Here is a 14,059-nt window from a genome sequence, read left to right on the forward strand (position 1 = left end):
AAGAAAAAGAAGGCTAATACACAACATGCACAGGACCTGTTGATATGGAAACTGTTATTGGATTTTCTACTACTCTTTGTCTTGGAATGTGAACTCACTGGACTGCATCACCTTCAACTCTCAACCAGCACTCAGGGGTAGACGTAACATAGTAAATGTACATCTGGGACACTCCATTAGTATGATATGTTACGTTTCTTATGGTATGTATTAATTTATGGATGTCCATCATTTCGTATATGTTAAGAATTGCCATTCGTACAATATGTTACAAATTATGTTGTATTTCATGAATTACAATTATTTTGATATGTTACAAATTATGTGGTATTTTACGAATTGTAATTCGTACAGCGAAATGATATGTTACAAATCCAATTTGATGTGGCTAACAATAGCTAGGTGGCTATCGCTAACGTTAGGTGGCTTGGTGGCTAATGTTAGCTAGGCTAGGAGTTAGGATATATGGTTAAGGTTAAGAGTTAGGTTAAAGGGTTAAGGTTAAGGGAAGGGTTGGCTAATATGCTAAGTAGTTGCAATGTAGCTAAAAAAGTAGTAATTTGCATTAGCTTGAATGCTAATGTTGTCTGTGATTAAGTTTTGAACGCGCAACCTTTGGGTTGATACCCCACTTCTGTTTTTGACTTAAGTAACCTTCAGTCATATGTAACCACACCAAACCTAACATACTGACTGTATCATACTTATTTGAGTGTCCCGGATGTATGTTTACTATGTTACGTCTAGTCTATGAGACCAGGCTGCAACTCAAGATATTGTGAGAATGTTTTGAAAACGTGCCATTTTCACCTCTGCTGCTTTTTCAGGTTTGATTTGATCTGCCTGTGCTGCTGTTAACTGAATGTTAGAATGGAAACTGAGTGTGTTTCTCTTTTTCCACTCTCACTCTCTCTGCCGACTGCTTTGCTGCTGTCGGAATGTAAAACGGTTCTCTCTCTCTCTCCTTGCAGTCATTGTGCTCTCCACAGAATGTGAATTGTCGGGACCTGGAGGGTCGTCACTCCACTCCACTGCACTTCGCCGCCGGCTACAACCGTGTGGCGGTGGTGGAGTACCTGCTGCATCATGGGGCCGACGTCCACGCTAAAGACAAGGGGTGAGTCTTTGGCTGACTTGATGGCTAGCTGGCTGACTGACTATCTGTCTTGCTGGTTGGCTGCCTGGCTGGCTTACTATGTGTCTGGATGGTTGGTTGGCTGGCTATCGGTCTTTCTTTCTCCCTATCTGTCTGTGTGTCGCTGTCTATTAGCTCAGAAATCTACATGCGTCTGTCTATCTCCTATCTCTACAGTGCTTTCATCTTCTCTGCTCCACCACTCCCCTGATGATATAGAATGTTATGTCTGTCTATGGTAGAAAATGACAAGATTATGTTGTAAAATACTGTTTGTGCATCGAATAAGGATTCTCTCATCTTTGTCTGTGTGGACAGTTGGGTCTCTGGGGCTTGGCGCTGGCAATTGATTTATGTTGGCTTGGTGATAAAACCTACAGCCTGCATCCCATAGATTGAATTGGTATTTGTGTACTATGAGGTACCAGGGAGGAGATGTCTCTGGTCTGGATAGCTGATAACAATAACCTTGTCTTGGGGGCTAAACCCTGGTTTCTATACAATTAGAACAGTCTTCACAGCAGATACTATCTGATGTGAATTATTCATTTATTTAATACAAATCCTGACCTTTTGACCCGTTCCACACATCTGTTGTTTGTCACGTATTCAGGAGCATGTAACTATAAAATGGCGTGACTCATTGGGTTCTCAGCGATCACCTCCGGGCGATTGTTGACCAGCTCCATTATTGCAATAATGAACCTCTCTCTCTCTCTCTCTCCCCTTCTGACTCTCTCTCTCTCTCTCTCTCCCCCTTCTGATTTTGTCTCCCCATCTGTCTCCATCTCTCTCTCCATTGATGTATCTCTCTCTCCGTCTCTTTCAATCCATCTCTTTCTCTGTCTCTCTCTACAGAGGTCTGGTGCCCCTGCACAACGCCTGTTCTTATGGTCACTATGAGGTAGCTGAGTTGCTGGTGAGACATGGGGCGTCGGTGAACGTGGCAGACCTGTGGAAGTTCACTCCTCTCCACGAGGCTGCAGCCAAGGGCAAATACGAGATCTGCAAGCTGCTCCTCAAGGTACTGTACACAACTGAACTCAGGCCTGTGGGACTCTACAACAGAGTTTGTCATTCAAAATATCTCTGGAGGCTATCACGCGTTCTCAACCCCTGTCTCTGTCTCTCTCTCGGTCTCTCTGCGTCTGTGTCTCTCTGTCTCTCATTTTTTTTGAGGGCTTTATTGGCATGGGAAACATAAGTTAACATTTCCAAAGCAAGTGAAGTAGATAATCAACAATACAAATTAACAGATAACATTGCACTCACAAAAGTTCCATAAGAATAAAGACATTTCCAATGGCATTATGTGCAAATAGTTAAAGTACCAAAGGGAAAATATATAAACATCAATTCACTTCACTGGTTGCCCTTTTCTTGTGACAACAGGTCACAAATCTTGCTGCTGTGATGGCACACTGTGGTATTTCACCCAATAGATATGAGAGTTTATCAAAATTGGGTTTGTTTTCAAATTCTTTATGGGTCTGTGTAATCTGAGGGAAATATGTGTCTCTAATATGGTCATACATTGGGCAGGAGGTTAGGAAGTGCAGCTCAGTTTCCACCTCATTTTGTAGGCAGTGTGCACATAGCCTGTCTTCTCTTGAGAGCCAGGTCTGCCTACAATGGACTTTCTCAATAGCAAGGCTAAGCTCACTGAGTCTGTACATAGTCAAAGCGTTCCTTAAGTTTGGGTCAGTCACAGTGGTCAGGTATTCTGCCACTGTGTACTCTCTGTTTAGGGCCAAATAACTACAGCAAACTAGAATGCTATCTTTTTGTTTTGTCATGATTTGGTTGGGTCTAATTGTGTTGCTGTCCTGGGGCTCTGTGGGGTCTGTGCTTGTGAACAGAGCCCCAGGACCAGCATGCTTAAGGGGCAGTTCTCCAGGTTCATCTCTCTGTAGGTGATGACTTTGTTTTGGAAGGTTTGGGTTTCTCTCTCTCCTTAAATACCTTTTACAGAGAGGTATTGTAGAAAGTCATAACAGTTTAGTCATTTAATTTTATCACATGCTGATGCCCATTGGTAGTTAAAGACTGTTTATTACGGCTGAATAATAGACAGGAAAAACACTTGTGTTTTATGGCTTATTTTCACTACACCTCCGGTCATGATTTGATCACTGGAGAGAGAGAGAGAAGGGGGAGAGAGCAGGATGTGTAATGTGTTCCTTCTCATCGGCGTTAAGCAGGGCCAGTTTATGTCTTAGAAAATATGTGAAACATGTGTATCTGGCTGTAAACTGAGGAGTTATTTTTGATTGCATTAGCATATAAAAATGCTAAGAGCTGCTGGAGCATCTAACTTCCCACCTCATAGTTAGTGTTCCATTAAACTGGATGCACATCACAAGAATAACCCTGCTGAATAAATTACTTTTTTTTAGATTCTGAGTTATTTCAGAAGTTCTTATCACACGCTTTCTCAACCCGTCTCCCTCTGTTTCTCACTTTGGCATTCAAGAAACCAGCAACCATGTGTTCACCAGCCCATATTCACTGCAGCAGCCAAGAGGCACAGATTTCCTAGGTTTCATGTCAATCGAAGATATACTCACTGCTGTCCCTTAGCAATACATGACAAGCCCCTCTGCTGGTTCCCTCAGCATGGGGCAGACCCTACCAAGAAGAACCGTGATGGAAACACTCCTCTGGACATGGTGAAGGAGGGGGACACAGACATCCAGGACCTGCTGAGAGGAGACGCTGCCCTGCTGGACGCTGCGAAGAAGGGGTGTCTGGCCCGTGTCCAGAAGCTCTGCAGCCCAGAGAACATCAACTGTAGAGACACACAGGGACGCAACTCCACCCCCCTGCACCTTGCAGGTGAGACTGGTCACCAAGACATAGCCAGGGGTACATACAGACGTGACCCACCCAGTTTGACTTCTGTTTCTAAATATCAAGTTCTGTTAACAAATAACAGTGTCAGTTATACTTGTCAAAAGGGCCAGATTTGATGAATTGTTAAATGACTTACCATGTAGAGAGACCACTCAGTGTCCTGAGTAACTGGCTGAAGTAGGTCTGCCAATGTAATCTCATGGACCCACTGTGTTTACAAGCTGAAGCTAGGTGTGATTGTAGACTCCCCCAGTGTGCCCAGATGGCCGGGCTGTGGGGCCAGTCTGCCCTCCCTGTGTCTGTGTGAAGCTGGTAGGCTGTGGCTCATTGGAGGGGGGACAACAGATGGGTGAAAGGAACTAACAGTCACAGTAGGGAATAGGGAACAGCCCCAGCCTGGTACAACAGCTGACCTGACACAGCCCACACCACACCATGTTCTACTACAATATAAAGAAAAAGTGCCAGTGCTCTGTCAACAGCACTAAGTGCATATTATGGGATGTATTAGGTTACAAAATCCACCTTTTTAGATATAATGTTAATAATATGGTAGAGAAAGACCCTACGGAACGATTCAGAACCTGAACGATCATATTTGTCTTGGTAAAATGTTTTTTATAACCAAAGGATGAGATGTGAAAGTACGTCACTAAAGAGCGTTTTCACCCAGTCTGGGCAGAGTGGATGGACACCCTACAGTATGACCTCTCTAGGTGGCAGAGGAGCAGCATAGACTCCCCTCATCTCACACACACACAATCTATTTTTATTTATTTATTTCACCTTTATTTAACTAGGCAAGTCAGTTAAAAACAAATTCTTATTTACAATGATTGCCTACCCCGGCCAAACCCTCCCCTAACCTGGACGACGCTGGGCCAATTGTGAGCTGCCCTATGGGACTCCCGATCACGGCCGGTTGTGATACAGTCCGGGATCAAACTCGGGTCTGTAGTGACGCCTCTAGCAGTGCCTTAGACCGCTGCGCCACTCAATTTCTACCACAGCTTGTTTTCACAGTTAACCTTCAGACAGCACAGGAGAAATGAAGATGGGATGTATGGTGACTCAGTGGTGGTTCCTGCTTGTATGGCTCCCTGCACAAACTCTCTTTTTTATCCAGACATTTGGAACAACACATAAATAATCAGAACATTTAAAACTCTATAAATATGAATACAAAAATATGACTCATAAATATCAAAAAGAAGTAACAAAGACCAATAGAAACAAATTGTAGTATGTAAATACAAATAAAAAAGAGAATCAAATGATTACACTATTACCCTATTGCTAACAGAAAACACAAATACAACTAAATTGCACAAATCCTATATCACACAAATACACAAATAGAATAACACACTTATAAAGAAGAGAACATGATTATTGCACTATTGCACTTCAAACAAGAAACACACAAGCTAAATTGCACTAGTACTGTACAAAGTTACAGGTGCGCTATTTGATAGATTCCCCTGCTCCCTCTACCTCGGGCTTCCAGTGGGGAGACCTGAGGTCAATAATGTTGATTAGACTAAGTCCTGGAGGGGAGAGAAGCAGTGGAGTAATGTGGAGGAGGGGGGTGGAGAGGGGCAGAGAGGAACGGTGCAGAGGGGAGCGGTGCAGAGGGGGGCAGAGAGGACCCGAGAGGGGCAGAGGGGACCTGAGGGGCTCAGGGTGGAGAAGAGAGTAGAATAGCAGTGTGCTCACTGTCCAGAGGCCTCAACACACAACAGCAGAACTGTATTTTTGTCTCTATTTCTGCTCAATGTCTTACACAATAAATTACTGCAGTGGCATAGGGTCACTCTATGAAGCTGAGCTTGTTTAAGACCTTGAAAGAATAGTGAAAAGAAAAGAGGGAGAAAGAGGCAGAGAGGGATTGAGATGGAACACCAGCCAAATGGTCCACGCTATATTAACCCATTGTGTGTTTGCTTCCACCCCCACCAGCTGGCTACAATAACCTGGAGGTAGCAGAATACCTGCTGGAGCATGGAGCTGATGTCAACGCCCAGGACAAGGGGGGTCTCATCCCCCTCCACAATGCTGCCTCTTATGGGGTGAGTAAACTCACGTCCTCCCTCTCTTCTCCATCCCATGGAGCCCAACAAGTATTTATTATTTATTATTTCTAACGCCAGAATAGTTTACTGAGCCAATCAGAGCTCCTCTCTACTCCTGTTCCCCCACATAGCCTCTCTGTGCTTCCTCCTTATGACAAACACAATTTGTTGTGTTCCTGAGTGTGAGGCATTGTGGCGTGTGTGTAAATGGTGTGATGTAGAGGTCCCTCCAAGGCTGAAGGAGCTCATAAAGTTTTCATGTAACACTACGTTTCATAGTTGATTTTGTAAGGAACCCTGGCGTCTCCTAGTGAGGGAGACTTAGTGGAAACACTGGCTGATATGGAGATGATACTGAGTGGTCACAAAGGAGTTGAGAGAGACGGAGCACAGCAGCACTGACAGTAAACACTATCTAGTCTACAGTAAATCAAATAGGCCAAGTAACTGTTCAAGCCACAACCAAGCCTTCTCCCAACCTAACCAAGCCCTCTCCCAACCTAACCAAACCCTCTCCCAACCTCACCAAGCCCTCTCCCAACCTAACCAAGCCCTCTCCCAACCTAACCAAGCCCTCTCCCAACCTAACCAAGCCCTCTCCCAACCTAACCAAGCCCTCTCCCAACCTAACCAAGCCCTCTCCCAACCTAACCAAACCCTCTCCCAACCTAACCAAGCCCTCTCCCAACCTAACCAAACCCTCTCCCAACCTAACCAAGCCCTCTCCCAACCTAACCAAACCCTCTCCCAACCTAACCAAACCCTCTCCCAACCTAACCCAACCTGCTCCTCCTCCTCTTGCTGCTGCTGACATAACAGTCCTGGGTTCAGTCCAGCGCCCACCCTGCTGCCCCAACCTAACCAAACCTTCTCCCAACCTAACCAAACCCTCTCCCAACCTAACCAAACCCTCTCCCAACCTAACCAAACCCTCTCCCAACCCAACCAAACCCTCTCCCAACCCGACCAAACCCTCTCCCAACCCGACCAAACCCTCTCCCAACCCGACCAAACCCTCTCCCAACCCGACCAAACCCTCTCCCAACCCGACCAAACCCTCTCCCAACCCAACCAAACCCTCTCCCAACCCAACCAAACCCTCTCCCAACCCGACCAAACCCGACCAAACCCTCTCCCGACCAAAACCTCTCCCAACCCAACCAAGCCCTCTCCCAACCAAACCCTCTCCCAACCTAACCAAGCCCTCTCCCAACCCGACCAAGCCCTCTCCCAACCCAACCAAGCCCTCTCCCAACCCGACAAAGCCCTCTCCCAACCCGACCAAGCCCTCTCCCAACCCGACCACAACCAAACTATCTCCTTACCTAACCAAACTCTCTCCCAACCCAACCAAACTCTCTCCCAACCCAACCAAACTCTCTCCCAACCCAACCAAACTCTCTCCCAACCCAACCAAACTCTCCCAATCAAACCCTCTCCCAACATAAATGAAACACAATCTCAGGGACAGTTCTGACCATAGAGACAACACAGATGGGAAACTGGGCCATTTGTTAAGCTAATAAGCAGCAGGAATGGCTGTTTGTTTTGTTTATGCCATTGTTTAGTCCAGCAGTAGTGTGTGGCCCCTGGGTGCATGATTAGTCCCAAACAGGAATCTCAGAGCAGGCTGCTGCTTACATAACAGTCCTGGGTTCAGTCCAGCGCCCACCCTGCTGCCCCTTGGCATGGTTCCTGCTCCTCCTCCTCTTGCTGCTGCTTCAGCCCAAGTATCGGCCAATGTGCTGCTTTGACTGCCTGTGTGCCAGTGTGCTCTTAAGGCCCGTTGGTCGGCTGGGAGGTCTTGGCTGACCTTGACTGAGCCTTACCATCTGTATTCCGTAGGGTCACTGTGAGTGGTGATGAATGTCATTGGGCTCAGCTCATTACAACATAGTGTGTTGGAGGAGTGCGGAGCACAGAGGCCAGTCTGGCTAGCCGGCTGAGTGGGCCACGTCCAGCCAGCTGAGTGGGCCACATCCAGCCGGCTGAGTGGGCCACATCCAGCCGGCTGAGTGGGCCACGTCCAGCCGGCTAAGTGGGCCACGTCCAGCCGGCTAGCTCAGTGAATTGTGACTCCTGAGAGTGAGTCAGAGCACAGCATATTGCTGCGATCTTAAAACGCATCGGCGCTTTCTGTAGAAACAAAATGCACTATAGTTATCAGAATGATGGATGATATGGAGGGTTGATATGGAGGGTTGATATGGAGGGATGTGTAAATTCTATGATTCTATGATAATATGATGAGTCATGGATTTAACTGATTCACTCTTTAGTTCATTGAATGACAAATTTTTCATTCATACATTCAGATTTAGCCTAGCATGTTCCTGTTTCTCCCTCAGCATGTGGATATAGCTGCTCTCCTGATCAAGTACAACACGTGTGTGAACGCTACTGATAAGTGGGCCTTCACCCCGCTCCACGAGGCGGCTCAGAAAGGCCGGACCCAGCTATGTGCTCTGCTACTGGCCCACGGAGCTGACCCTAGCATGAAGAACCAGGAGGGACAGGCGCCACTGGACCTGGCTACGGTATACACACACACGGATATACACACACACAGATATGCACACACACACATTTGTAATTACCTCAGGGAATGACCTCACTCTGCCATGTAATACTGTAATACACAACCGTAGCTTGTTATGACGTCCTCACTGATTTGAACCATGTTCTGATTATCAGAAACTTCGGCCATTGACCTTCCTTCTGATTAATGAGCTACAGTGCATTCGGAAAATATTCAAACCCCTTCACTTTTTATTACATTACAGCCTTATTCTAAAATGTTTTTTAAAAAAAACATGAATCAATCTACACACAGTACCCCATAATGACAAAGCAGAAACATACATATTCAGACCCTTTACTCAATACATCTCCACAGAATAACTCTGAAGCTCTAGGAAGTCTTGGTGGTTCCAAACTTCTTCCATTTAAGAATGATGGAGGCCACTGGGTTCTTGGGGACCTTCAATGATGCAGACATTTTTTGGTACCCTTCCCCAGACCTGTGCCTCGACACAATCCTGTCTCGGGGCTCTACGGACAATTCCTTCGACCTCATGGCTTGGTTTTTTTCTCTGACATGCACTGTCAACAGTGGGACCTTATATAGACAGGTGTGTGCCTTTCCAAATCATGTCCAATCAATTTACCACAGGTGGACTCTAATCAAGTTGTAGAAACATCTCAAGGATGATCAATTGAAACAGGATGCACCTGAGTTCAATTTCGAGTCTCATAGCTAAGGGTCTTAATACTTATGCAAATAAGGTATTTTTGTTTTTTTTAAAACCTCTTTTCGCTTTGTCATTATGGGGTATTGTGTGTAGATTGAGGGGAAAAATGTATTTCATCCATTTTGGAATAAGGCTGTAATGTAACAAAATGTGGAAAGAGTGAAGGGGTCTGAAAACATTCCGAATGCCCTGTATATGGATTACTGTGTAAATCAATGAATATCTTTACTATAGAATCCTCATTACATTGTGTCTGTTTCTTGTCTCCTCTTGTCTCAGGCTGATGACATCAGAGCACTGCTGATAGATGCCATGCCTCCAGACGCCCTGCCCAGCTGCTTCAAGCCTCAGGCCACGGTGGTCAGCGCCTCAGTGGTCAGTACAGCCGTCATCTCTCCAGCCTCCACGCCCTCCTGCTTGTCTGCAGCGAGCAGCATAGACAACCTGGCCGGGTCCCTCAGCGAGCTCACTGTGGCTGGAGCCACTGGACCTGCAGATGGAGCCACCGGCTCCGACAGGAAGGACAAAGAGAGTACGTAAACCCTCCGACTTTTATATACAGTATATTATAATATTATACAACTTTGTCAAGCCAAGGATGGACATTTTTCTTTGACATCAACAATGATTAAAATGACTCTTATACATATGAGAAACAGTTAGCCTGATTTGTCTCACGGTATTTCAGCAGTCTTGTCTGTTTTGTGTTTCATTCAACAGCTGTTGTAGACATGAACATCAGCCAGTTCCTGAAGAGCTTGGGGTTGGAGCACCTGCGTGACATCTTCCAGAGGGAACAGGTAAATGCACGTATCCTTGTGGTCCCTGTACGAGCCAATCACTTTCATGTTTACTGCTGCCCAATCATACACCTCTTGTCACTCACGCCACAAACCTAAAAAGCTCAACTCTCAATCTACCTGTCATCCATGCTTCTCTGTCTACAGCTGGTCTTTTTACTGGAGCTTTCCACAGTCAGTCAGTAGTATTGACTGCCTGCCTCATCCATAGAAACAGATCATTTCAGACTTTACCATGCTGCATGGCCAGACACTGAAATTACCCTCATCCTGTAGAGTAGACTGCCCCCACTCTTCTCTATCACCTGCTCTTCCTTTCCCTTCCTCCCTCCCTCCCCTCTCTGCATGTACCTGCAGCAGCTCCAAGTGCCCTGTATCTCCTTGTCTCCAGCAGGATAGTTTAGGCTGACCTCTTCATCCCACTGCTGATTGGTTTTAGGGGGAATGTTGGGTTCCACGCAGAGCGTTGAGAGTGTGTGGAGTTCCATGCCAGGTGAAAACAGGCTGGGGACACAGTAGGGATGCTGGGACGGAGAGGGCTTTCATTTTCACATACATGAGCAGATGAATCCCTACAGTGGGGAGCAGAGGGAGGAGGTCTGGAGAGAAAAAATCAGACAGGTTTCTTTTCCTGATTGTTTAGACCGGGTCAATAGTTTGAGGCTCTTTGAGATAGCCAAGGATGAGGCTCTTTGGGTTTGTGAGAGAGAGATAATTCAGGGGATATTTGCTCAGTGAATAAAAAAATCAAGGGTCCTCCATACACAGTCACTAACACACCCCACACTCACACCACGGCCTCTACATACAGCATACAGTCTCAACGTTATACTCTCTATATGCGATTGTGTGAGCGTTTGTTTATTTGTCCATATCTGAAGGTTTGTGTTTGTGTGTGGGCTGGATGATGATGATGATGATGATGATGATGATGATGATGCATGCTGCTGTGAAAAAGGATTCTCCAGTGTTGTTGATCAGTGAACATGCAGTTTAGTAGTGAGTCACCCATTTAAATCCCTCTCTTCTCCCCATCTTCTTCTCCTCCACATGCTAAGTTTATCCCCTCAGTGGGTGGAGAGATTTTAAACAACTCACTGCACTGGCCGGATGACTGAGGGTGGCCGAGAGAGAGGGAGCGCTCTGAACCTGACTCATGTCTTGGTACAATGGGTCATGGTAGGCTGCAAAAAGGGATAGAAGAAGGGCCCCAGCGACAAGGGTTGGAAACTTTCCGGTAAATTTCCAGAATTTTTCCGGAAATTTTCCATGGGAAGTTAAGGACGTGAATTTTGGGAATTTTGCTTAAATTCATCAAAAAGGATAGCTTATAACAGTGAACCTTTTTTGTGGGATACACATAAGGCAATTCTAGGTCTTGTGGCATATTTTGGTTAAACTATCCCCAATTCAATGGAATTGCAACCCTCTGCATGCACAGTGCATTCTTCCATCACATGTGCAGTGCACTCTTCCATCACATCTACAGCTGATTCTCAAAATTTTGCGCACTAATGAGATGCTATTGAGCCGACACTACTACACTGTCTGAGCGAAGGACTACATGCTTTCTAGTAAGTTTTGATTGCAATAATGGGTGGGGTGAATATATTTTATATGATAATGTTTTTTTTGTTAAATAGTAGCCTATAACAAAGTGTGTTTAAATAATTTCTAACTTGTTAACAATTTCGGCTAGTTAGTTTCTGCTACCATGTGGGGTTTAGCTTGCTTGAACCTGCTAACTGAGGAATGTTAATTCACCTGTTTCCATGCGTGTTTAATTTTAAAACATGCATCTTATAAAGGAGATGTTTAATCGAACTGCTTAACTATTTATCTGAACATGGAATTCTATTTGTTTTTTAAATGTTTCTAATCTTTACAGGAAAATGCCACGGGCACTGTCTGATGTGTGGAGACATTTCACTGCAGCTAATGGAGAAGGAAAAGCTGTGTACATTTGCAAATACGGTGCCAAATCATATGTGAAGAATGCAACAAAGATGCAAGTGCATAAAGTTCCCTCAGCGCTCACAACAAGCAACCTGACAAAAGTCCCTCTTCTTCTGTTCTAGGTGAAAATGATGAATCAGACACCTTATCAATAGCAACAGCTCATGGTCCTCCTGGAATCAGAAGTTTTTTTTTGACTGAATGGAGGAACGTAGTCAGAGAAATTCTGATGAATGTCTTGCTCGAGCTGTGTATGCAACTGGTTTACCTCTGATGCTCACAGGCAATGTGTATTGGAAGAGATTTCTGAATTTTCTTCACCCAGCATACACCCCTCCAAACAGACATTTATTATCTACTCATTTGCTGGATGCAGATTTCAAGTGAAGGTCAAGCAAATCATAGAGAAAGCAGAATGTATTGCAATCATCTCTGATGGGTGGTCCAATGTTTGTGGGCAAGGAATAATTAACTACATCTCCACCCCTCAATCAGTATTCTACAAGAGCACAGACACAAGGGACAACAGACACACCGGTCTCTACATTGCAGAATAACTGAAAGCAGTCATCAATGACCTTGGACCACAGAAGGTATTTGCACTGGTGACAGACAATGCTGTGAACATGAAGGCTGCTTGGTCTAAAGTGGAGGAGTCCTACCCTCACATCACACCCATTGGCTGTGCTGCTCATGCATTGAATCTGCTCCCCAAGGACATCATGGCACTGAAACAATGGATACACTCTACAAGAGAGCCAATGAATTGGTTAGGTATGAAAGGGTCATCAAGTTGTAGAAGAAATCTACCTCACCAAGCAAAGTGAGAAGAATAAGAGCAGCACATTGAAACTGCCCACCCGTTGGGGTGGTGTTGTCATCGTGTTTGACAGTCGCCTGAAGGGGAAGGGGTCTCTCCAAGAAATGGCCATGTCACAGTCTGCCGATATGGACTGCCCCATCAAGAGGATCCTCCTGGATGATGTATTTTGGGAGAGCGTGGTAAGCAGCCTGAAACTCCTGACACCTATAGCAGTAACTATTGCAAGGATTGAGGGAGACAATGCCATCCTGTCTGATGTTCAGACTCTGCTTGCAGATGTAAGATAATAAATACATACTTCCCTGCCCACTTCACTGTTGCTCCAAGCAGAGGAAACTACAGTTCTGAAATACGTCAAAAAGCGTGAAGACTTCTGCCTGAAGCCCATACACGCCCCAGGGTACATGTTGGACCCCAAGTATGCTGGCAAGAGCATCCTGTCTGGTGCAGAGATCAACAAGGCCTATGGTGTCATCACTACTGTGTCTCGCCACTTTGGCCTGGATGGGGGCAAGGTTCTTGGCAGTCTGGCGAAGTACACTTCCAAGCAAGGGCTTTGGGATGGAGATGCAATATGGCAGTCGTGCCAACATATCTCATCAGCCACCTGCTGGAAGGGACTTTCCCCTGTTGCCTCCATCATCCTCCAAATCCCACCAACATCAGCCGTGTCAGAGCACAACTGGTCCTTGTTTGGGAACACGCACACCAAAGCACGCAACAGGCTGACCAATACAAAGGTTGAAAAATTGGTGGCCATCCGGGCAAATTTGAGGCTTTTTGAGTCTGACAATGAGTCATCCTCAACAAAGTTGGAAAGTGACAGTGAAGATGAGGCCTCAGAGTCTGATGTTCAAGAGGTGGACATTGAGGAGGCCCAGGGAGAAGACATGGAAGCCTGAGAGGAAGACAACCAAAGCTTTAGTTTCTAGACGATCATTTTACATATGATGCGATGGATCATTGGGGATCATTCAATATTCCCTTTCTTTTGTTGTTTAGTGAAATCATCCCATGTGAAGAGTCAACTCATTTAATTAGAGTTCAATTCGTAACTAAATTGTTTTTAAAAATTCTATTGGAAGGATTTAGTCATTTGTAAGTGTGTCTACTTATTATAAGGTACAATGTTTGTTTCTGTCTCCATATGATATGGTAAATATATCCAA

The 14,059-nt window shown here is 45.4% G+C and overlaps 1 protein-coding gene across 4 annotated transcripts in view; it reads left to right on the plus strand.

Annotated features, from left to right (window-relative positions):
• tnksa (tankyrase, TRF1-interacting ankyrin-related ADP-ribose polymerase a) overlaps nucleotides 1-14,059 on the plus strand; it is a 154,332-nt gene that overhangs the window by 136,538 nt on the left and 3,735 nt on the right. For 3 of the 4 annotated variants that reach the window (XM_021622898.2, XM_021622899.2, XM_021622901.2), the window contains 7 exons: nucleotides 972-1,117; nucleotides 1,994-2,159; nucleotides 3,751-3,970; nucleotides 5,948-6,057; nucleotides 8,409-8,597; nucleotides 9,591-9,843; nucleotides 10,032-10,111. In XM_021622898.2, coding sequence (XP_021478573.2) covers nucleotides 972-1,117; nucleotides 1,994-2,159; nucleotides 3,751-3,970; nucleotides 5,948-6,057; nucleotides 8,409-8,597; nucleotides 9,591-9,843; nucleotides 10,032-10,111 — 1,164 coding nt within the window. Of the gene's footprint in view, nucleotides 1-971; nucleotides 1,118-1,993; nucleotides 2,160-3,750; nucleotides 3,971-5,947; nucleotides 6,058-8,408; nucleotides 8,598-9,590; nucleotides 9,844-10,031; nucleotides 10,112-11,169; nucleotides 11,454-14,059 lie in introns of those variants that run through there. The other variant, XM_036937109.1, reaches the window with a different exon arrangement.

Source organism: Oncorhynchus mykiss, chromosome 12 (assembly GCF_013265735.2).
Source record: "Oncorhynchus mykiss isolate Arlee chromosome 12, USDA_OmykA_1.1, whole genome shotgun sequence".
Classification (NCBI taxonomy): Eukaryota; Metazoa; Chordata; class Actinopteri; order Salmoniformes; family Salmonidae; genus Oncorhynchus; species Oncorhynchus mykiss.